The sequence below is a fragment of the Ochotona princeps genome, chromosome 21 (genome assembly GCF_030435755.1).
Source record: "Ochotona princeps isolate mOchPri1 chromosome 21, mOchPri1.hap1, whole genome shotgun sequence".
NCBI classification, from domain to species: Eukaryota; Metazoa; Chordata; class Mammalia; order Lagomorpha; family Ochotonidae; genus Ochotona; species Ochotona princeps.
This window is the reverse complement of record NC_080852.1, coordinates 10,807,083-10,830,782: the sequence shown is the minus strand read 5'-3', so window position 1 is coordinate 10,830,782 and position 23,700 is coordinate 10,807,083. Positions and strand designations below refer to the sequence as shown.

The window sequence follows — 23,700 nt, the reverse complement described above, 5'->3', positions numbered from 1 at the left end:
TGGCATAAGTGAGATTGGAGCTGGGGGGACCATGTGTGATGGAGCAGATCATGGACCCTGAGGTCATAGATATCTATCTGCCCTGAGTCATGATCCTGCCTTTTCCCAGCTGTGGTAGCTTGTGCAGCATATTTAACCTCTCTGCAACTGACCTCCATTTTGTAAAATGAGACAAAAAAAGAGTATCTAATATCCACCTCACCATAGGCTATTTGTGGGCACTAAATAATAAACTGCACATTAAACATTTAGCACAGCTCTCTCTAAACCTCTTCAAAAACACTGCAGTTACTATGCTCTTCATCTTCACCACTGATACCAAGAGACACTGCCTGTACAAAAACATGGAGGTACTGAAACCAAACACAGCTTTGACATACTGACCAATCTAAAACTGTAAGCTTGTAGAAAATGAAGAACCAGAAATGCAATGAGACACTTAAACGATGAAGGAAAACCAACAAAGACAAAACCTCAAAGTAAAAAAAAGAAAAAATCAACAGAGCCAGGAGGTCAGGAGGAAGGAAGCCGTCTTACTCCAAGTGGCTGCTGCTGTAGGCGTTGCGGGTGAGGACCGGCGTGGTGGGCATGCTCCGTCCTCCTGGAGGGCGCCTCTCCAGAGTCTTGTAGGGACTGCTGTGTGTCGACAGCATCTCTCTGTTGTGACAAAGCAAGGGAGGGATTCAGCAAACAAGCCACCCACCAGCATCTCCGACAGATGTGTCAGAAGCTCCGAACAAGTAGAAGGGAAGGGAACCCAGGGAGAAAAATGGGAAGGGATCTCTGTGATTTCATATTCTGGACTGGGAAGCACACGTAGTCACAAACAGGATGGCAATCTGGCCCAGACTTGGGTGATGCGGCCATATGGGGAGTGATTCTGCAGACAAAAGATAGCTATCTCTTCCCTTCCCTGCCACTCTGCCTTTCTTTTATTCTTAAATTTTTATTCATTTATTTTAAAGATTTACTTACTTACAGAGAGAAGGGAAAGACAGAGCTCTTCCATCTACTAGCACATTCCCCAGATGGCAGCAACAGCTGGATCTGGGCCGGTCTGAAGCCAGGAGGCTTCTTCCAGGACCCTACATAGATGCCAGAGCCCAGGCACCTAGACCACCATCCACTGATTTTCCAGTCTATCTTTCAACTTTAAAAAATAGAAAATGTCCATGTTCTGACACCTTACCTCTCGGGTACAATCTCAGATATAATATATAATGTTCTTACTTTTTCTAATAACTTGTAAGCATCTTATAAGTTGGGGGAAGTAAATAGGCGAGGAAGAATATCCTGACTATGTACTGGTTCACTTTCCAAATGCCTAAAAGGGTTAGGGCAGCAATAAGTCATAGCCCACAGCCAGACAGCCAGAGTCAGGAGCCAAGAGCTCAACCTAGGATGGCTCATTCACATGGGAGACCTATACTGCATTCCCAGTTATCTGCTTTGACTTAAAGGCTTTTAGGCAATGAGCCAAAGGAGCTCTCTATTGAGTCAAGACTCATTTAAAAAATACTTAGGTTGTGCCTATTGCTTCATATTGCATAAAATTTGCCTATATTATTTTAATAATGACAGTATTTTACTGCCATACCTGCACCCCATATCAGAGAACCAATTCAAATTCCAGCTGTTCTGATTTCAGTTCAGCTCTGATAATGCACCTGGGAAAGTAGGGGAAGGTGACCCAAGAATTTGGGCTCCGGCCACCCATGTGGAGACCTTGGTGACTGGCTTCAGCCTTGGCTGTTGAGGCCAGTTAGAGAACAAACCAACAGATGGAAGATCGCTTGCTTTGTGTCTGCCCTTCTTTCTCTCTCACTCTCCCTTTCAAATAAATAGGTCTTAGAATAAAAAAAAAAGCAGAAATAAGCTACTCACTTTGTTAGAAATTTCACACCGCGTGGTATTAACCTGAATGATGTTATTCCCACTTACCTGGAATGCCTGGTATCCACAAGCTGATCGTTGATGGATGACTTTCTGAAATGGATTCGCTCAATCCCGAGAGACTTGGGGGGCAGAATTCTTGGAGAATGAGGTACTGAGCTTGATCGCTGCCCAGCAAGAGTAAAGGCATCAATGGCTGAATGAGTCAAAAAGTAAGCAGGTTAATAGATAAGCAAAATAAATGCTTCATCAACATCACTGAAAAAGAAATTGTAAGGTCTCATGATGAACACATTCTCCTAAAGAAGATGCTTCTAGAAGTATTTAACTTTCAAGAAATTAATTCTCTATTTTATACTGAGAAAAAAAAAAGGAATTCCATGGGGTCTGAAGCAACCTTTGCAAATGCACTAGGTGTCATTCTGAGATCACTCAGATGGAAAGAAGGATACCATATCTTTTTCCAAGTTTCATGAAGGAAAATCCCATGTGTCAAAGGCCAAGAGGAAGTGGCCTGGAATATTTTAATTCACCTTTCCTTTCAAAATTCTAATGATGTCATGGCTACCTTGAACAACTGAGAATTTTTTTAAACCTTACGAAACAATGAGGTTTTATACCATAAAACATCAGGGAAGATAATGCAGCCAGGGCTGGGAGGGAGTTAGCAGTTTCCCAGAATTCTTTGAGTCACACCAGATGGAGAGTCAATCCACTGGATTAAGTACAAGGGATCACAGGAAATATTCCATCTTTCGCTATGAAGCCCATTCCATCTTGCAATTTACTGAACTAATACAGAGCATTACGACATAGCTGACCTTAACAAAATGACAACACAACAAGAAACTCAATCTCTAAGATATGCCTTTGTTTTTATAAAAACTAAAATTAACTCTCACTTATCTAGGATACAGTGATAACCTGGTAAGTCAACAGTACAACTGCCTGGTTTGGATATTAGACTATAGATATATCAAATGTCACCATAGGGCAAAGTTAGGTGAAGAACTCTAACCACTGTGGCAAATCTCAGTGACTCTATCATTAAGAAACTAAAAGAAAAAAAATTCAAAATTCTTATTGGGAGACTTCCTCATGGTCAGTTGTCTGAAGTCATATAATTTCAGCAGTCTTGTTTCTAACACTGAAAGATAGTCTGAGCAGATGTTTTCCACTTTGTATCAGTGAAGTTAAGGCTATTTTTTTTTTCTAAAAGACTGCTTTACCTAGCTGAAGCAATAAACATTTCAGAATCTGTAACATGTTCCAACTGAGAGAAGGGGATCTACTTACGTTCATCAGAGGTGGTAGTGTCAGACAAGGAGCTGCTCTCTGAAGGAATTATGTCTTCTGTGAACACAAAGAGGCATGTTCAGTGTAATTGTGCATTTATACAATTTTAGTTCAATGAAGCAATTTTCAATGGAGTGCATGCTATTGTCATTTAATTGCGTGTAACTCATTATAGAATATTAAGAATAATAATACTGATAAGAACTGATTCATGTTCTGTTGAAGACCAAAACATCTTATGCTTGTATAAATATTACATTAGATTAGCATCATCCCTCAGTAACTGTGGGAGGATTAATTCCAGGATCCCCTGTGGATACTAAAATACATTGTACATAGGTCTGGTGTCATGGTGCACCAGGTTAAGCCAACTCTTGCAATGCTGGCACCCCATATCGAGTGCAGGCTTTTTATCCTGGTTGCTCTGGTTCCAATCAAGCTGTCTGGTAATATGTGTCTGGGATAGCAGTGGAAGTTAGTTCAAGTACTTGGGCCTCTGAAACCCACGGTGGGAGACTAGAATGAAGGTCCTGGCTCCTGGTTTCAGCCTGGCTCAGACCTGGCTATTGTGGCTTCTGGGAGAACAAACCAGCAGATAGGAGATCTCTTCCTTTTCTTGTCTCTCCCTCAATCTGTCACTCTGCTTTTCAAATGAAAAATAAATCAACGTTTGAAAAAAAAATCCGTGGATGCTCAAGTCCCCTATATAAAGTGACATAATATTTGCAAATAATGCATACACATCTTCCCATATACTTTAAATCACTACTAGAAGGCATATAATAATATCTATTACATTGCAAATATAACTAAGTAGCTGTAAAATTGTGCTTTTAGTGAATAATAACAAAAAAATGTCGATAGTGGGCATTGTGATGCAGTGAGTTAGGCTGCTGCCTGTGGCAGCAGCATTTCATATGGACACTGTTCAAGTCCAGGCAGCTCCACTTCTGACTCAGCTCTGCTAATATGTCTGGGAACCAGCAGAAAATGATTCAAATCCTTGAGCTTCCAATGCTCAAGTGGGAAGAGATTCAGACCGAGTTCCAGGCTGGTGGATTTCACCTGAACTAGCCCTGGCTGGTGCAGCCACTTGGGAAAATGTCAGCTATACAAGGAGTCCTCAAAAATGTATTAGAAACTGCATATTCTGGGAAAAAAAAACATGCAGGAGGTTTCAAAATAAACTTCTTTTAATCTCATCTTTCCATGATCTTCCTGAAGTACCCTTGCATTTACTATTTTTGTTGCCTGTGTATAACCTTCAGGTTAGAAATGAGCATTTGGCCCTGAGTGTTACCAATACCCATTGTTTGTTACATGATGTCTTTATTACAAAGAAACATCTCAGTTATGCTGATGTGCTTTAGCAAATTACTTCTTTTTGAGTCTGAGTGCTTAGGCACATGGTTCCAGGCCTCAGAGGATGCTACAAAGCCACTAGGAAGGGAATCTTGGCATCCAGTCTCAAATGTTGATCTCTTTCTGACCAAGTAGACCACCTCTTCATTAAACACATTGTGGAGCTTGAAGGCGAGGTGCCACTAGAGTCAGTTGTCAGGCACACTTAAACCATTCCATCCAATCTATGTTCAACATCTGCTGCCCAAATGTCATTTCTGGTAAAGGAGAACACTTGAATCTTACACAGTTTAAGGATGAATGGGTTACAACAAATGGTCTGAGACTTAAGTGCAAGGCTAATTGCCAAGCTCTGTCCAACCAGAATGTGACTACTGCCAAAGACAGTTGGATTTCACAGTCAGAGTCAAAGCTATCTAAGTTGTCTCTTTTCTAAATAAATTGTTTCCCTAAACCCTAAGGATACCCCAGTCAACAAACTTCATCAAATCTAAAATATATCAATATTTTATGCCTCCATTTAAAAAGCGAAAAATTGACTCTAATAAATATCTAGGTGATAAACTACCCCCATTTCACAGATGTTAAAATGAAAAACAAAACCAAAAAAATCCTCTCCAAATCAAGGGAATACAATTACATTTCAACCAATAACAAAGGATGAAAACCACACTAGTACATAGATAGGGTCAAATGGAATTGAGTAAGAACTTCTCAGTCTCCTTTCTGAATGGAAAAATCATAAAATACAGAAGACTATTAAGCTACTTAAAAATTCCCCAGCTTTTAGTATTTTGAAATAGTTCTCAACAAGTCTTCATAAGTGCATGGTTATATAAAGTTGGGATGATGCTATGGTTATAGTTTTGGATCCCACTTCCCTGCATTTCATGTCATATGATGACCACTTGCCCACATCTTTAAATAGCCTCCATAAATGAGGCTTCTCTACCCACACTTGAATGGAGAGGTCCTGAAGAAAATACATGCTCACTGCACCAAAAACCTCTCACACACTATTGGGTGAGCCCTGACTCTCTTAATACCCTGTGTAATCAAAAGCCATTTCTGGCCCTGACATGAGCCGAGTTAAAGGTAAATCTGTCTCATTATCAACCAATACTGCTGTGAAAGCTCTTTCTTCCTGAAAATTAAAGCAATGTAATTGCAGAATATTACAATCCTAAAAATAACACTGAAACTCAAGTTTACAGACTGGTAAGACACTCTTCATCAAATGAGCTGGTTTGGAAATGATATGTATTGTCCAGAGTCCTCTCTGCTGCACTTAAAATACATCTTAACTTTTACAAACCTGGTACGAGAACTGTTCCTTTCTGGCTCGGTTTCTTTCCGCACCTAATTCGGTATTCGTTGATTGCATTTTCAATCTCCTGAAGCTTTTTCACGGCATCTGTGTAATCTTGTTTTCGCTTTTTCTTCACAGTTTTACAAAGGTCTGGTTCATTGGCAAGTTTCTTTGCAGCTTCAACTAGCTTTTGCTGGATTAGAAAATTACTTTCCAGGTCTTGAAGAGCCGGGTCCTGCATTTATACAAGGATGTTGTTTGGGTTTTACAGACACATACAGTCATTCTCCCAACACAGCAGATAATAAACAAAACTTCCTGTGTGTTCCCAAATCACCTCTCTTTGAGAATAAAACATTTTCTTCCCAAGTCTATGGCACAGACAATCTCACTTTCCAAAAATACCATCTCTTACCCATGTCAATTTGTACTTCTCATTACTCTAAACCTCTTTCCTGTTTAAGGGAATAGCCCTTCATTCATTCAGTTGGTTGGGAGAAGATCACAGTTTCCAAGAAGGTTTAATAACCAAAGACTCATGGATGCAGGATGCTATATTCTATACTTATGGCTTCAGAGACACATGAGTTTGGGTGTGATTCCTCTTTTCTGGTGGTTTCTGGTTGCAGAACCATGGACACACTTGCCTCATCTTTTTAGTGTTTTCATTTTTTTTTCCTTTTGCAAAATAACACCTAACAGTGTGCAGATTAAATGCAATGATATTTAAGCTTAACCCAGAGTTGGATATACAACTCCATAAATAACAAAGCTAGTACTGACAGGAACAGTGACCCTTTTCTAAGGCTATGATGGTTACATTTCAACACTTGGTCTTAGCCAAAAGACCGAGAAGCAATGATGGCTACATTTCTGTAAGAAACATGGATAGCAGTATTTTGGCTGGTGACATGCAAATGAGAATGGGCTTTATATTGGCTAACCAATCTCCTAACAACAAAGCTGAGTGCTGTGCACATGCTATCTAATTCTGCACCTCTCATTACCTTCATTTTATGAATGACAGAACTGAGACCAGAAAAATAAGACTTTAGGTTAAAGTATTAGTCAAAGGTTAGAGATAGACTCTAATGCTGGAGTTCCTAACTCTGACACTGCTTTTCAAGTATAAACTTATGGGATTCAAAATATTTGCTCCAATTTGGGGAGTAAAGTTGATGAGAAATAGCTTAAATATTTTTAAAATTTTATCTTAAAAAATCTCATTTATATTTCAAAGGTGGAGAAAGAGACAAAGAGAGAGAGGGAGAAATAGAGAGATCTCCTGTCTTTTGGTCCATTCCCTAAATGGCTGCATGGCTGGCGCTGGGCCAAGCACTCTTTCCTCATCTCCCAAGTGCCTAGGCCAAGTTCCACTGACTTCCCAGGTGCATTAAGGGGAAGCTAGATCAGAAACAGGGAAGCCAGGATGCTAGTGCTCCACATGGCGACTTAAACAGCTGTGCCAACTGGGTTGGATTCCCAGTTCCACTTCTGATTCCAGTACCCTGCCGATGTGCATCCTTGGAGGCAGCTTGAGTGATGGCTCAAGTATCTGGAGTCCAACTACACATGCAGGAGATGTACACTGATCTCCTGGCTCCTGGTTTTCACCTGTCCCAGACACAGCTGCTGTGTGCATTTGGAGAGCGAACCAGTGGATGGAGTGTTCCCTGTTTCTTTTTCTGCCTCCTGGAAGAATATTATATCTCTTACCCCCTCCAAAAAAAAAAAAGGCAGCAGTGACCCTAAGCCAACACACCTACCTCCTCGCTGGGCAGTGAGCTGTCGTCAAGTCTGAATGCGGTACCCACGCGTCTTCTGACCTGGGGCGGCTTCTCGCCAATGCTTAGGGGGTACTCGCTTGGCATTTTGCCTGTGAGCTCCTGTAAACCAGGAACGACACAGAATCAAGAGGCAGGTCATTGACACTGGTCAGCATTAAGACACTGTTAAGTGCTCAGGCAGCTCGAGACACTCACAGCCTCCCGCAGACAGATCTTCTTCAGCTCCTCGACTTTTTTCAGGAGTTTTTCCTGCAGCAGCTTTTCTTTTTTTTTGAGTTCCAGGATTTTTTCTCTCTTCTGCTCCTCATTCACTTCTGAGTCTTGGGAGCCTGGTGGGGAGGGGAGAAGGGCAGGGAAGGTTTACACAAGGCAGGTTTCCTTCCTTTTTAAAGGACAAAGGATTTTTAAGTTAAACCTGCTATTAAATGCTAGTTTCTTTCTTTTCTCCTTGTTTCTGAACATAATCAAAGGAAACCAGAGAACATTTTTCTCATGCTTCTGGGCATCAAACAGAGCCTGGTAATAAAATATGCCTTTCGCATTCTGGCTTAGTCATTTTAGAGGCAATGATAAAATGCACACTATTTCAGACACACCTGAGGAAAATTTCATTTTTCTGGGCAGGAGGGAAGGTAAGCTGCCCTCTGGAACAGCCTGTTTGTATTGTTTTGCATTTTTTTTTTTCATAAAACAAACAAGCAGGGTAAAGAATTGTGGTGGGCACAGGAGGTTTATGCTGCAGATTCCCAAACTGAAAATGGGATTTAGATGGGAAAAATCATTTAATCACAGGGACATACCCTTAGTAATAAGAAATTATAGAATTTCTAAGGAGGATGGGCTTAGGGGCAGCAAATCACATTTGAAAGGTAAGCATTTGCAAGCAAGCTTTACAGCACTCTGTATTGGAAAGAACTGGATAAACCCTATATCAAACACTAAATATTAAGGGGAGAAGTTGAAGGAACTTAATAAGGAGAAAATGTCCTTTCAAGTCACTTCAGGTATCCATGATCTTTACGTCTAGAGACACTTGTATAATCTGGCTACAATCTGCCTTTACATCTTTTAAAAGTTACTTTCGAAACTGTACTCCAAATATATTGCATTTTGTAGGCTTTGATATGTGTTTATCCCCAAAATAATGCATAAAAGATGCATTTAAAGATGGCAAAGGTCCAAAGACAACATGCTAGCTACAGATGGCATAAACTTCCTCTAATCCCAAAGCATTACCTGAGGAGATTAAACTGCCATTGCTTGCCATGATGAGTTGACCTTTCGCCTCCAGTGTCACCAGTTTGGAAGCCCTTTGGGTTCCTGTCTCTGTCAAATCCATTGCTATGTCGTCTAAGCTCCTGGCTGAAGGAATCTTTGCCTAAAAGGCACACACCATTGAAACAGAATAAATGTAATCAAACGTGTTTTAAATCAATATCAAAAGCAACAACAGGTCCAAAAGAAATTAAGCCAATTAAAATAATAAAAGTTAATTAAATCAAATATGTTTTAGTTTGGTGACTGAGTTATACACGATGATTTCAGCAGAGAACAAAGCCAATGTAGAATTCTTTGATTATTAAACTGATACTGTTTGGTAAATACAAGAAAGACTTAAGCTTTCCAGATGAAATGTTTCAATAATTTTACACAATCATCTTTTGTGATGATTCATGCACTAATTTAATATAAAAACATTTCCTTTAATTATTGGTTTTATCTGAAAGGCTGAGAGACAGAGAGTCATCTTCCATCTGATATTTCACTGCCCAAATTCCTCCAACAGCAGAGTTAGGCCAGAAACCAAGGCCCAACACAGGTGTTGCATGTAGGTGGCAGAAACTCAGCAATTCAGCCCATCATTTGCTCTCTTGGATGGGGAGCTGGAATGCCAAATATAGACTCTGATATGAGCTGTATTCAACACCAGCAGCTTCTTCTTTGCTGCAAAAAATGCCTATCTCAGTCACTAACTTTAAAATGTCACCCATGCACCTAGTCAAAAAGTTGGCCAATCTTACAACTTCAGTTTCAGCTTATTTACTGCCAATTTTTCACATGTGCAAAACAATAAAACAGCTGGTAGTAAGGTTAAAAGAGAAAACAAACATCCCTAAGCACAAAAATGTATATGCTTGACCGTTCTGTGAGAAAGCTTATAATCTGAACAGAAAGCCAAAGAAAGATGAGTCTGTCCCTATAGAACACTTTTTACTTACTTTACTTTGCTTACGGTCCAGGTAAAATTGATGCTGACTAATTGCCATTACCCAGATGGACTTGATGAGAGAAGAGCTTGCATACCACGTCTGCACGAAGAGGCCACTTTGCCCAAAGGTCCTTCTTGACACTGAAATTCTGAAAGATTAAGGACAGCAATTACGTTATTTGCCTCTGTCCCAGCATGAGCCCAGAATATCCTTATATTCTGCGAGCAATGGGGATTGTCAGCATCCTTCTTAATTGTCTCTCTGCTGCATTATCTTAGGCTGATGGGGCGTCCCAGTTTCGGATTTTCTCCATTTATGATAAATCTTATCAGACCTAGGTAATCCTTTCCATGTCAGCTAGCACACTGATGAAACACATGCACGTACTCAATAAACCACACAAAAACATTTCCTTTGAAATCACAGGTTATGCAACCATCACAAATGGTAGAGAATAAATGACAGATTAAGAGATTCAGCCAGTCCTAGCATCATCAGAGGATGAGCACAGTTATGTTGGCTGAAAACATCAAAAGAAAAAAGCGGGGTGGGGATGGAGGTGGGGCGAGAGACAAGAGAAGGATGGAGGCAGATCCTGTGTGCCTGTTCCTGTGGGGGAAGGAGAAAGAGGTTACAAATGTTCATGGCAGGAATCTGCCTTATCTCTTAGGGTCAACTTTTTGTTACAGTGCTTCCTTCCATCCCTCTGACTTCCAAACACCAAAAAGCATTCTCTTGGGACAGTGTAAAAAGGAACTAAGAATTTCTCTTAAGAGCTCAAGGAGGGGGCTCGGCAGCGTGGCCTAGTGGCTAAGGTCCTTGCCTTGATCCCATATGGCCACTGGTTCTAATCCCAGCAGCTCTACTTCCTCTCTGTCTCTCCTCCTCTCAGTGTATCTGACTTTGTAATAAAAATAAAATAAATCTTTAAAAAAAATAAAAAAAAAAGAGCTCAAGGAACCTACATACTGACCTCAAGTCACTTTAACAAACTTGTCAACTCTAGTTTGCTTAATAAGGAAGAACAAATGAAAATGAGCAAAGGATTTGGATAGAAATGACACAGATGGCCAATAAGCCCATAAAATGATGCTAAGCGAGGTTAGGCATTAGACATATTATATTGGGGTACCTTATACATATTACATTGGGGACCCTAACTAAGGTCAAGCTCCTGATTCTTGCTTTCTGCTAATGGGTACCAAGGGAGGCAGTGAGTGATAACCCAAGTAATGGGGTCCTATGTGAGTTCTGGGCTCTGAGCTTTTGCTTGGCGCAGTCTCAACTGTTAAAGGCACATTAGTAGTGAACCAGTTGTCTGTCTCTCTCTCTTTCAAATAAATAAATAATAATAAATAGCTCAACCATCATTAGTCATGAGGGAAATGCATATTAAAACGCTGTGGTACGGTAGATGAAGATTCTGTGGCACCAGCATCCCGTATGAGCTCCAATTTGGGTCCATGCTAATGTATCTGAGTTAGACCAAGGTGCTTGGGCCCCTGCACTCATGTGAGAGATCTAGAGGAAGATCCTGGCTTCTGTCTTCAGCCCAGTCCAGCCCAGCTCTGGCTGCTGTAGTCATTTGGGAAGTGCACCAGCAGATGGAAGATCTGAATTTGTGTGTGTGTGTGTGTGTGTGTGTGTGTGTGTGTCTTTCTCTCTAATTCTGCATTTCAAATAGTTAAATAAATCTTTAAAAAAGAAAAAAGGAAGATACCACTTAGCAGGCCGATTATAAAAGACAAATATCCATACACCCCAAACTAAAGATGTCAAATATTAGCAAGAAGAAGCTGGAAACACATATAATGCAAGTGGAAATGAGCGTAAAATGGCCCATCATTTTGGAAAAGTTCACGGAAAATGCTTACTATGAAAAAAATTATGGGACCCAGCATGGTAGCCTAATGGCTAAAGTCCTCGCCTTGAATGCACCAGGATCCCATGTGGGCGCCAGCCAGTTCTAATTCCAGTGGCCAGCGCTTCCCATCTAGCTCCGTGCTTGCGGCCTGGGAAAACAGTGGAGCATAGCCCAAAGACTTGGGATCCTGCACCTGCGTGGGAGACCTGGAAGAAGTTCCTGACTCTTGGTTTCCCATCAGCGCAGCTCCGCCTGTGGCAGTCACTCGGGGAGTGAATCATTGGACAGAAGATCTTCCTCTCTGTCTCTCCTCCTCTCTGTGTATCTATCTGCCTTTCCGATAAAAATAAATAAATCTTAAAAAAAAAAAAAAAAGAAAAAACTATGTGTGAATTTCAAGATTCCCTTGCACTAAAATAAAATTACTCTTTAATTCTATCTCTCTGCAAACTTGCAGGATACACTTGGATAATCGAAAGAGACGCAAAGACCTGGACATCAATACTCAAGGCAGTATTCATCACAGTGACTAGGTGACTTCAGTCTGTTCTCACCTTCGTGGGTCGTGAACTTCAACAGCAAACTTTTTCTCACGGAAATACAAGTTCTCCAGCTGTTTCCACTGGAATAACTAGAAGATTAAGAAAACAGAGAAATCACACACCTTTCATTATTTTTATTTCTGCTAAGATGGATTAGCAAGTAGTGAAGTTCATAAAAAGATAACACCAGTAGAGGACACATCTATGGGTGACTCAGTTGGCTGTACAGAGTGTAACCTAAAACCATTTTAGTTTTTTTGACAGCGGCTTTAACTGTTAAGCGCCACCTCCCCAGTAAATCTTTGCTGAACAATAAAACCAAGCATCCGTGGGGGTACTGGCTTTTTCCTCTGACTCAACCACACGGTAAGGAAAGCAGCACAGGTTCCGGAAAGCACTAGCCCTGAGCTCACAGTTGTTCTTTTCATATTTAAATGGAAAAGCATTCAAAAGCAAGATAAGCAATTACATTTCAAAAGAATGCAAAGTGAAAGTAACACGGACAACCCCCACCACCACCACCACCAGAAGGGGTGATCCTTCCTACTAACATTTCCTACTTCGGAAAGTTCCCCTAAATGCCCCTGCAACCGAACAGGACTTGGGGGCAGGGGTGACAGCAGGAGTGGATGCTGAGCCTGCCTCTAGGTTTCTGAGTTGTAAACCTAGAGGTTTGTGTCAATCAACAATTCTCTGTATTCCCAGGGCTGACAATCAATTTAGTGTTGTGGGTGGTGTTTTCTGTCAGTAGTTTAGGAGAAACAGAAATGTGCACCTGAGAAGCAAATAATATGGTAAGAAGTAGCCCGTTCAGAGAACCCGATATGCCTTGGTGTGTTTTCTGGGCTCATTTCCCAAGCGGACATTACACCTTGCGCCGAGCCTTCACCAGCACCAAGACTCTGTTCCATGGAGAGATTTCAATGGCATTAAAAAAAATGTTCAAAGATCTTCACAAGAGAGTTTTTTAAGTTGTCTCAACAACAAGACCCTCTCAGCAAACTGGTACCAGCAAAACCATTTCCCAGAGTACAGCAACGCTGACTTCTCACAGACAGGTAAACCTCACGGGAAGGGACAGTAAGAGCTGCAAAGTCCTGTGTGGGCAGGTGGGACAAACCTTGGGCTGCCCCTCCACCTCTTTCTCGCCCCCGTTCCCAAGACCCAGCAGAAGGCAAGACTTAGGCACCCCCAGAGAGCCCAGCACTTCCTGGGCAGGCAGTGTCTGCGCTCAGAACACGCAGCCAGAGTCCAAGAGGAATCAGCAAAAGCACAAAGACACATACCGGATCTCCTACAAAGTCCGTAGACGTGAGGCTTTCACTTTAAATCCAAGAGGCTCCCCAGACGGGGCAGAAGCGGGTTGCCGCGGCATTCTCTCCACTGCCTTCCCCCTCCCCGACGGCGGCGGCGGTGACACCGGTGCGCTCTGAAGCGAGTTTCGTCAGACACCACCTAGGTGGACCTCGGTTTCACAAACCGAGCCTCCCACGACTGATCCGCCACTGACATCAGCAACTCTGGGAGTGACACCTCCCCAACTCAGCTCCTTCCTCCCGGTAGGGGGAGGAGGGCGACTACGGGTTGCTCACTTGCTTCTTAGCCGGGAGATTTTCCCAGGGGAGAGAGAGCGCCTTCTAAAATGGGGGGTAATTTGCGATCCGGTGATACTTCCTGGGAAGTAAGTAAAGCTGCTTTTGAGCCCAGGCAGGAATTTGTCCTGCGGCGGTTGTAAGGGAACCACTGCTGCCTGGGGTTTACTCACCCTGGACCTGAACAGGTTGGACAGGAAGAGCTACAATGCAGCAGTGGGACGCACAGCTCTGTTTTCCTTCTCGGCCATTCCCACACGCACACAAAACCCGGGGCTGGACTTGAAACACGATCTCCCAAAGCCACCGCCTCCCACTCTTATCACTTACAAATGTGAAATTCTAGTGCTTTTGACTCCGTTCTGCACCTCCCTGGGCAGAGAGAGCAAACAGGCTGCTCCCTGCCCACAAAAAAAAAAAAAAAAAAAAACACCCTACTTAGAAGGTGAGTGGCTTAGGCTCATTCTGAGAATCGGAAATAATTAGGTGGCAACTGTTTTTGCAAAACGGCTTACAGCAGGGAACGAGACAGGGCTTTTAAATATAAAAGGGAACCATTTATCTCCTCACTGGACTTCTTCAAAATTCAAAACTTTATGCAAAATGTCATTCCCTGTATGGGCCTGTGATAGAACAGAAGTGGATTGGAAAAACATGAACTTGATTCATAAATAGTAGAATGTAGGAATGTGGGAGAGTTGAGTAGTATAGAAAATGTTGACATTCCCAGTGATCTCTTCCTCCATTAATAAAAACAATATGATGTTAATAGGACAAAACATTAGAAGTGGTCAATTTAAGTGGACTTGCAGGTATGATCATATTCTTGTACTCCTCTATTCAGTTATTATAGTCGGACAATTTATGTAAAATGAACTTAAGTCAGTCTGTTTTATAAAGAGTGAATTTTCTACCTCCCAACCATTTGGGATACTCTGTAGAGATTTCATATATTATTATCATGACGATTCTTATGAATGTCTGCAATTGCTAGAAAAATAGTAACAATTATTATTATTAAGTTTTATTCATCTTCATTGGAAAGGGAGATTTATAGAGAGAGACGGAGAGAAAGATCTTCCATCCACTGGTTCACTCCCCAAATAGCCATGACAACTGAGCTGAGCTGATCCGAAGCCAAGAGCAAGGAGCTTTCTTCAAGTCTCCCACATGAGTGCAGAATCCCAAGGCTTTGGGCCATCCTCAACTACCTTCCCAGGCCATAAGCAGGGATCTGGAGGGGCAGTGGAGCAGCCAGCGCACAAGCCAGCACCAACATGGAATGCTGGCGCCTGTAAGCAAAGGATCAGCCAGTTACAGCGTTATGCTGGTCCCAGGAAAATACTTACAAATTGTAGTGGCACTTGAACTAGCTGGCAGATAGCTGTAAAGCTAGTGTTGTGTTGAAATTTCTGAAATCAATTTTCCATTGCAATTTTAAAATTACTTTTGTGCCTTTGGATTCAGAACATCAATATGAAGTTCTAAAAATGGCACAGGAGCTGAGGTGAAAATGGTCCCATTTTCCATCAGTTCACACAGTTACGTGACTTGTTAGGGGCTCTGCATTTCACAAATGGCCCACTCTCAAAACTGAAAAAAGAAACAGTAGAATGAAACAAAGCATGTGTCACATATCCTAATATCTGTGTAGAGTAGGGTTTTTATAGAGCATGGAATCTTATACAGTAGCACTATATCATACGTGACAGATATGGATGTAAGTATATAAACACTAATTCAAATCTCATATTTAAAAAAAAAATTTCACCAAGCCAAGATGACCATACTTGAAGAAATTAAAAAGAAACAAAAAGGTGTTTTATTTGCCTTGTGACCCAAAATTAAGAAAATGAAGTCTGTTTATTATACAAGAGCATAACCATTAATTAGGACGCACTATACACTGCCTATGTGCCATTGACTAGAAACGATCAGTTTGAAACTGTTTTTAGAATTTATGCAGGTAATAATCAATGGGAAATAGTGTAAGGGAAGACTTAAGTATATAAAGTAGGTCTTCTCTATTTCTTTCCATTCTATAAAGATTAGTTGTGCCCTTTGCAGACAAAAGTAGATTGCAGATAGCAATCTTGGATTATGTTGAGACTGGCAAAACAAATAATAGATAAGATAGAAAATGAAGGGGAACAAAATGATTACCAAGAAACTACAATAGGAAGAGAGGTTGTCTGGAGGTCATTAATTATCCTGTCTTTAAAAAAAAAAGTGTCATGAGACACTATGGCGAAATCAAGTCCTATCGTGAAAGTGAATCTGTATAAAATATTGCAACCACAGGATATTTCCTTCATCTTTAGATGTTAAGCAAGCTGGGTGCTTTTGAATAATCTGCTATTCTTACGCTTCATACGGTCAATGTGCTGAATGTTTACGTCACCTTGTTGAAACTTGTAGTCAATGGTTAGTGAGATCCTACTTTTATAGACATAAAATTAGGAGAAATGGTCTCTTCCTGCTCCCCAGCCCACTATTACAAGGGTTCCTAAATATCTGAGGCTACTGTCCAATTGCTGGGGAGAGAAAAAAAAAAAAGACAATGCAGAGAAGTTAAAGAGCTTTCAGGAGACCTTTTCAACCAAAAACCAAAAAACAAACAAACAAACAAAAAACCCCAAAATTTCTTCAGTACCTGTTTTGGGTGATGTTCTATTATTGTTGTTGAATAATAAGCAGGTCTCCTATCCTGTGAGGTCTATACTAACCGGCTGAATCAAGCCAGTTGGTCTTGGATGGCACCTGGCTCTACTGCTTTGTAGGTATACCATCTGTAAAATGGGAGTATCATTGCCTACTGTAAAGGGTTGTTGGAAAGAGAAGTGAGATTACATTCATGAAACAATTAGCCCTGTGCCTGGCTCAGACAAACATAGTAAGCGATAAGGCACGTTGTACTAGGAAGGACTCTCAGGTCCACTAGTCTAATTTTATCCGATAGAGCACAACCACTTACTAGCAGATATGGAACTAGACACAGTTATCTGGATCCCACATCTGTTTTTCCATTGACGAGAAACAGTTGAGTTATTCTGTTGACATTTCTGTGTCATTCGGGCCCCTGATTTTGTGAGTTTCAGGTTCTGTTGATTCCATAGCAGCTTCTTGATACACCCTAGAGGTAGGAAATCTGCCCACTGTTCCTGTATCATGGAGGTCACAATGAGGAAGGAGGGGTGGGTTACGAGTACGTCCCACAGGCAGTCCAAGAGCAGCAAGCTCCCTCCTGGTTGGATACCCAGGCAAGAAGGAATGTGCCCTGGCGTGTACAAAAATGCTGAGCTGTGTGCAAGTGCCTCAGGCAGGAGAGATCTGGTGGTGGGGGTGGGGAGGGCATGAAAGTCGAGGGAAAGCCTGAGAGAAAAAGGATCCAACTGTCTTTCTTAAGCTTGACAAACTGAAAGTGAGTGCTATCTAAAGGTTTAACCCTAGGCAAGGACAGGAGGATAGGAAAGATGTCACAAGAGGCTTGGCTTTTAACAGCCAAGGTTCATTGCAGGTTAATCATTTAACTGAATTCACCTGGAAATGACTAAATCTGGGGAGTTATAGCTGAAATACATGACTGTACATCAAATAATGACTCATACAGGGTGATCTCCTGAAGCGAAACAAAAATCATTGAGTTATTGATTTAGTCTGTGTTACACCAGATGAACTTAGTCTTGATACCTTCTGGAGTGAAACGAAAATAATTTTGCAGGATTATATGGGTTTTTAAAACCCACTTGACCTGCTTTCTTTCCAGCCAGCCAGTCATCTGTCCATCAAATTGATGTGGCTAAGATGAAGTTGGTCCTCAAGGAAGACACAGACTGGTGGGAATGACCATCATATATGATGCAGCCAATACCAGTGGTGCCAGCTGACAACATGAGAGTGCTCAGGTGCCAAGTGAAGCATCAAGACATCACATGCATCATCTTACATGAGTCTTCCCAAGCACCAGATGAGGAGGCTCTATGTTTTGGCCCCATTTTGTAGAGGAGAAAACTGAGGCACAGGATGGACCAAGGCCATGCAGCTTAACAGGAGTGGGCATGGCATCCACACACAGGCATAGCCAGATTCCACAAATCCCAGCATATACCTTTGCCCTTTTCAACTAGGAAGAGTTGGTGGTGGGCACAGGCTACATTTTCAACAACAACAAAAGAATAACATTTAATTATGTCTCTGGTAAAGAAAAAAAAAAGAAAGGCGCAATTATGGCACCATTTGTGGGTTAGCATTTTGATTCCCTTTCATTTAACTTAGCCCAGCAGTTCTTACTCTGTGATGATTTGACACCACTCCCCACCCTTCCCAGCTCCCAACCCCCAGGGAATGTGATGCCATCTAAAGACAGTTTTGGTTACTCCACTGGAGGGGAGGGAGACCTTGTGTGTGGCAGTTGGGGGCAATAGCTGCTTCTGAACATTCCACAAGGCATACACAGGACATAACGCCACTCACATGACTCAACAGTCCAACTTCACATGTTAGTAGTGTAGAGATTGAGAAGGCTATTTGTAGAATATCTGGTGACACAATCAAGTTTAGGTAAGTAGAATGTACTGATGAAGGAGATCTTCAACAATAAATTCTACAGTTCTGTTCTTTCCACTAGGTAATGCCTGTAGAAACAAATAATGAGATTGCCTTCTACATGCAAATGTTACAGCAACTAATCAGACTAGAAGAGGCTTTGTTAAGTGTCAGTTGTGCCAACTACATTTTCGCAGCACACTCAAAAGGTACACAAAATCGCTTTGTGTTAGAGGTGATTTCAAAACCATCGCATGAAACATCACATCTAAAGTGAAAGGGGCATAACATTTTGAGGGTTTTCAGAAAAGCATAGATGAAGATACCCTGGAAAATGCATACTATAAAAATACGACCTTCTAAGAGTCTGTCACCTCACCCAAGTTTCCTCTGCGGCCGAGTGCCTAACCTCACAGGGCTGAGTCAGACTTCCTGTTAACACTTGCTTTAGAGTTCATTGCATTAGATATAACCAAGGCTGACTTGATGCTTGTAGGCAGCTGTGTGGCTGTTTGAATGTTTGTAGCTGGATAGAATGCCTAATTCTGAATCCATTCTTCCTTTCCAGATGGGCTGTCAGGTACTCGAAGAGAAAGACTGAGTTTTTCTCCAGAGATGAAGATACAGTATTAGCTCAGGGCCTCTGTACCTATGTATTGAGTTCACTCAAAATACATGTCTTTGGAAAAACATAAAAATCATATATGTTACACTCTGTTGTTAGAGAAATCTGCAAGGACAAATGGATTTGACAACTGTTGCTATGTCACTGAAACCCTGCTAACACCTCCAAAAATTCCTAACTGGTCAATCATGGGTCACAGTATATAATAAAGAAATCTTTACTGTGTATGCTTCTCCGCAGAACTACTTTTCACGGTGCTAATTACATTTGTCTGCATTCAGACTAGTCAATCCCACTTAAGAGCTACCTTCCATTTTTTTTTTCATGTGGCAACAATTCAGCCACTTGGGACATGCCTAGACATTTAAAGTAACAAAACAAATAATAGGTATCCAATGGTTTTGCCTATCATTTCTTCCTCTCCTTATAATACCTTCCATGGGAAGTCTCTTGCTCTTTTGGTTCTGGCTGAGGTGCTATTCTCCCAAGTTTTCTTGATGTGCTCAACTCCTTCTCATTGATGTGTCTTGGTCTCTGACTATCAAGCAACTTAAATGTCACCATTCTCAGGGAAGCCTTCTCTGAGCTTATCCTACTGTCTCTTATCCTACTGTCCCTTTATCATCTTTGTTCCCATCGGGTGATCCCAAGTTTATAATTATGCCTTTCTTTGCTTATGTGTTTCTCACAAACCACCTCCCTAAAAGACTATAAAGGAAATAAATGTAACAGAAACTATTTACCCCCCAGAGTCTCTTTTTTCCTTTCCGTGACAGGACACTTCGAGTTAGAGCTCTGCCCAAGACCACCTGCCTGGAGACAAGATTTCCCAGTTTCCTTTGCAATTGTACTTCATGACTTTGTGAATGATAAAGATGCTTGCTCTGGACTCATTCTTTCCATCTTCATCACTAATATCCAACCAAATTTCTGAAGCTTCCTCACCTTAGAAGAACTGCCAGGACTTTAACAGGAATACCACACTTTCCAGTTTGCTTTCTACAGATTAGAATATGGTGAGATGGGGAAAATATCTATTCAGCAAAGAGTTCCCTGTTAGGCAGGAAGAATAGGCAGAATCATTTGACTTTGACAGATGCTGAAAGGTTGAGTGACAGCTCCCGGTCAGCCAGCTGGTATTCAGGAGTGTAGAACTGGTTCTTCAAATCTCTGCAGCAGAATTAGTTCTCCTCCCACTGACTCTACAGAAGGTCTTAACAATCACATTGATTGTTGGTGTGGCTGAAGTTTAATTAGGGCCTTACAGACAGGATGGACCAGTTTCCGGTTGACATTTATAATCCATATTTTCCTTCCACACTATATTTTGTATGAATGTGAAAAGTGTGATTAGAGAGCATGCACTCTGCTTTCAGTTAACCTCACAAAGAATCTAAGCAGCGTTAGCAGCAGTTTCTGATTGAGGTCCATGCTAGTATGTTGGTGGTAAGAAGAGCAGAGAGAGTTCAGAAATGGCCAAGATGCGGGGGTGGGTGTTTGGCATAGTAGTTAGGATGTCACTTGGGGCACCAACATCCCACATTATCCTGGATTAAAGTCCTGCTCTGCTTCTTATTCCAACAGAGGCTAGGTTCTCGTCCTGTCCCCTCAGGATTCCCAGTTCCTACTAATGCACACCCTGGAGGGCAGCGGATGATGGCTCCAGTACCAGTCTCCCTGCCACCGATGTGAGAGCCCCAGGTGGAGATCCAGGATCCTGGCTTTGCCCTGACCATCCCTGGCTGTTGCAGACATTAGGGTAGTGAAATCAGTGGATGGAATATCTCTGTTTCTATCCCTTTCAAAAAAATTTAAAAAAAGCTCTTCAACTAGTTAAGATGGATGCAGGTATTAGGTGAAGCAGTTAAGCCATTTTCATCCCATATCACAGTGCCTGGGTTTCAGTCTTGGTTCTCTTTTCCGATCCAGTTTGCTGCTAATGTGTACCCAGGGAGGCAGCAGATGACAGCTCAAGTACTAAGGTCCCTGTGGTACACATGGGAGCCCCAGACTGGGTCCTGGGCTTTGGCCTGCCTCACCCTCTGCAGGCATCAGGGGGAGTGGCCAGTGGATAGAAACGCATCTCTTTGCCTTTCAAATAAAGAAAAAATACTTTAAAAAAATGTGCTAGTTGGCCAAGTTTGGAAAAACAAGCACGCCATTGCCTCAAGATGATCCCTATAGTTTTAAGACAAGAAAACAGAAAGGCTTTTGTGCTTGTTCTTTCATTCATCTGGCTCTAGACACTTTAGTTTATAAAGAGAAACCAGTTAACTGAAGGCTAAGAATATCTCTCACTCTATAATGCCCTTCTCACTCTACAACTCACAAGCCTGTTTTGGCATGTCATAATGTAAAAGATACTAATCTTGGAAGCAAATTTATGCCACTAGGGTCTAACTATGCTTTCTTTACCAGTCTTCCCTTTCATTTTCCCGTTTCCTCCCTCTGACCAGCTTTGGTTTTCCCACGTGAAGTACTGGCCAGAGGGGGTATCACTAGTCATGACCTACTCTAATGCATCACTCAGCCAGGGATCCACTGTCCACTTCATTGTGAAGGATAGACAGATTTACCTGAAATTCAAATAAACAAAAGCAGGACACAAATGTGTATTTAAGAAAAGCTTCACCAGGTTTTAAGTCCAAACCACCAAGGATCTGGAATTGAGTTCTTGCTTGCAATAAAGAGTTTATAAAAATAGGGAGATCAGAAAGCAAAAATGCTTATGTTCTGAATTTTTGTAGATTCTAACTTGGAAATTAAAATGTTTTCCTTTGGGGCTCAATACTATAACATAGGCTGCAATGCCAACATCCTATATCAGAGTGCCAGTTCAAGTCCCAGTTGCTCTGCAAACAATCTCATTCCAATTGATGCTCCTGGGAATACAGTAGAAAATGGCTTAAGTACCTAGATCCCTGTCGCTAATGTGGGAGCCTGATATGGAGTTCCTGACTCCTGGCTTCAGTCTGCACCGGTCTTTGCTGCTGTGATAATCTGGGGAGTGAACCAGCAGATGGAAGATTTCTCTGTCCTCTATTGCTTTCCCTTTCAAATAGATCAATAAATCTTTTAAAAAATTAAATCTTTCTTAACTTACGTCATGCTTTTGAAATTCTAGAGAGTAAGTGGGGAGAAGGGTTTTCAAGCCTCTGAAAAGAACAGATTTGAGAGTGGACTCTTAGATGGAAGACAGGAACTATGAATCTGCAGGAATGTGGGGTCCCTCTCATGCAACAGGGGTGCAAAACTAGTTCCCATTTCTCTCACTATCTCCCTACAAACAGTGAATAGTTACCAGTTACCTAGTGATGACTGTGTATCACGAATAGTACTGAATCAATCTCATTCAGCCCTTCTATAACCACACTAAGCAGTTGGAGGCCTAGGAGGAAACCAGTTTTCAAGAATGACTGAACAACATGCCCTGAGTCACACAGCACACAGACTTCACAGATAAGGTCTATGAAGCTTCCTAAAGTTCTGCTCTTGGCTTGGTTCCACAGTGATTCTCAACAATTTCCGGCTTCTCAGGCTGGTGAAAAAGCCTTATGGGTAAGACACATCAAGAGCAATTGCTAGGTGCTCTGGGAGATAAAATAAATGGAGTCCCCAACATTCCGAGGTGATCCCAGATACTTTATGGAAAGCTAGAAGGCCTCTGCTAGTGTTCTTGGAACAAGTCCTTTTCCAAATAATACTTCCCACCCCAGGCTCTCATTCTTGGTAAAGCTCCCTCCTTCTGGTCTGCCTTTAGGGCACATAATTGTGATAAGGCAGGCATGTGGCTCAAGACATTGGACGTCTTGGGCCTCCTGTGTCAGCCTTTTCTTCGCTGGGGTTTGCCAATTTGACCTTCATTCCTGCCTTGTCACTGGTAAACGCACTGAGTGTGCAGGTCCATGCAAACAGCTGAAGCATGATCCTCCTTTTATGTCAGTGCTCGTGGGCCTTTAAATTATGCATCATTCCATCTGCACAAACTGGGTCAGGAGAGGGACTCGGAGAACTGGCTCCCTCCCATTCAGTGCTCAAGGTGTCTGGGACAGAAAATAAATAAACCTAAGCAAGATCTCCAGTCAGATTTTAACAGAGCAAGAAAGAAGGGAAATAGACACTCCCTTAAATAATGTAGAGAAAGAAGGAAAGAAAATGATACACAGGATAATCTGTTTATGACCTTTTTGAATGGAGTGGCATGTCTTGAAACTGGAATTAGAAAACTCAGCAAATTAAAAAATAATAATAATAAGAAGAAGGCAGCAGCTTCCGATCCTTGTATAGATTCTGGAATGAACAAGCAAAGCTGATGATGATGAGTGTCAAGCAATATTTACCGATCTCTGCAAAGCTGTGAATGTAAAGAAAGGCCTGAGTCATGGGCACAGGAGAGGAAATGAGATGTAGTATTTGCTGTGCAATTTCTGACTCACGGTTATCTGGGCAGAAAGCCTGCTTGCTTCTAGCACATGCATTTATATTCTGTGGGAATCTCAAGCTTATCAAGCCCCATTAGCTAAGAAATTGCTTGTGAGTTGATTTAAGACATTATTTTTTATAAGCAAGATTCAGAAAAATAGAAACACTGGTTGCATTTTTAATATAATTTCTTAAAGTAAAACTCAGTACAGAAGAATATTTCTATCTTAAAATAATATGATGGAAAATAATC

At 41.6% G+C, this 23,700-nt stretch overlaps 1 protein-coding gene across 2 annotated transcripts in view; it reads right to left on the bottom strand.

The window, feature by feature from the left end:
- Positions 1-23,700, bottom strand: part of FRMD4B (FERM domain containing 4B) — a 196,963-nt gene that overhangs the window by 21,919 nt on the left and 151,344 nt on the right. For both annotated transcript variants that reach the window (XR_009247327.1, XM_058678496.1), the window contains exons 12-20: positions 12,276-12,352; positions 9,867-10,005; positions 8,884-9,025; positions 7,843-7,976; positions 7,627-7,746; positions 5,867-6,095; positions 3,190-3,246; positions 1,942-2,089; positions 538-657 (exon numbers count right to left, since the gene is read on the bottom strand). Coding sequence is in view for 1 of the 2 variants with exons in the window: in XM_058678496.1 (XP_058534479.1) it covers positions 538-657; positions 1,942-2,089; positions 3,190-3,246; positions 5,867-6,095; positions 7,627-7,746; positions 7,843-7,976; positions 8,884-9,025; positions 9,867-10,005; positions 12,276-12,352 (1,166 nt within the window). In the remaining variant the exon portion in view is untranslated. The remainder of the gene's footprint in view (positions 1-537; positions 658-1,941; positions 2,090-3,189; positions 3,247-5,866; positions 6,096-7,626; positions 7,747-7,842; positions 7,977-8,883; positions 9,026-9,866; positions 10,006-12,275; positions 12,353-23,700) is intronic.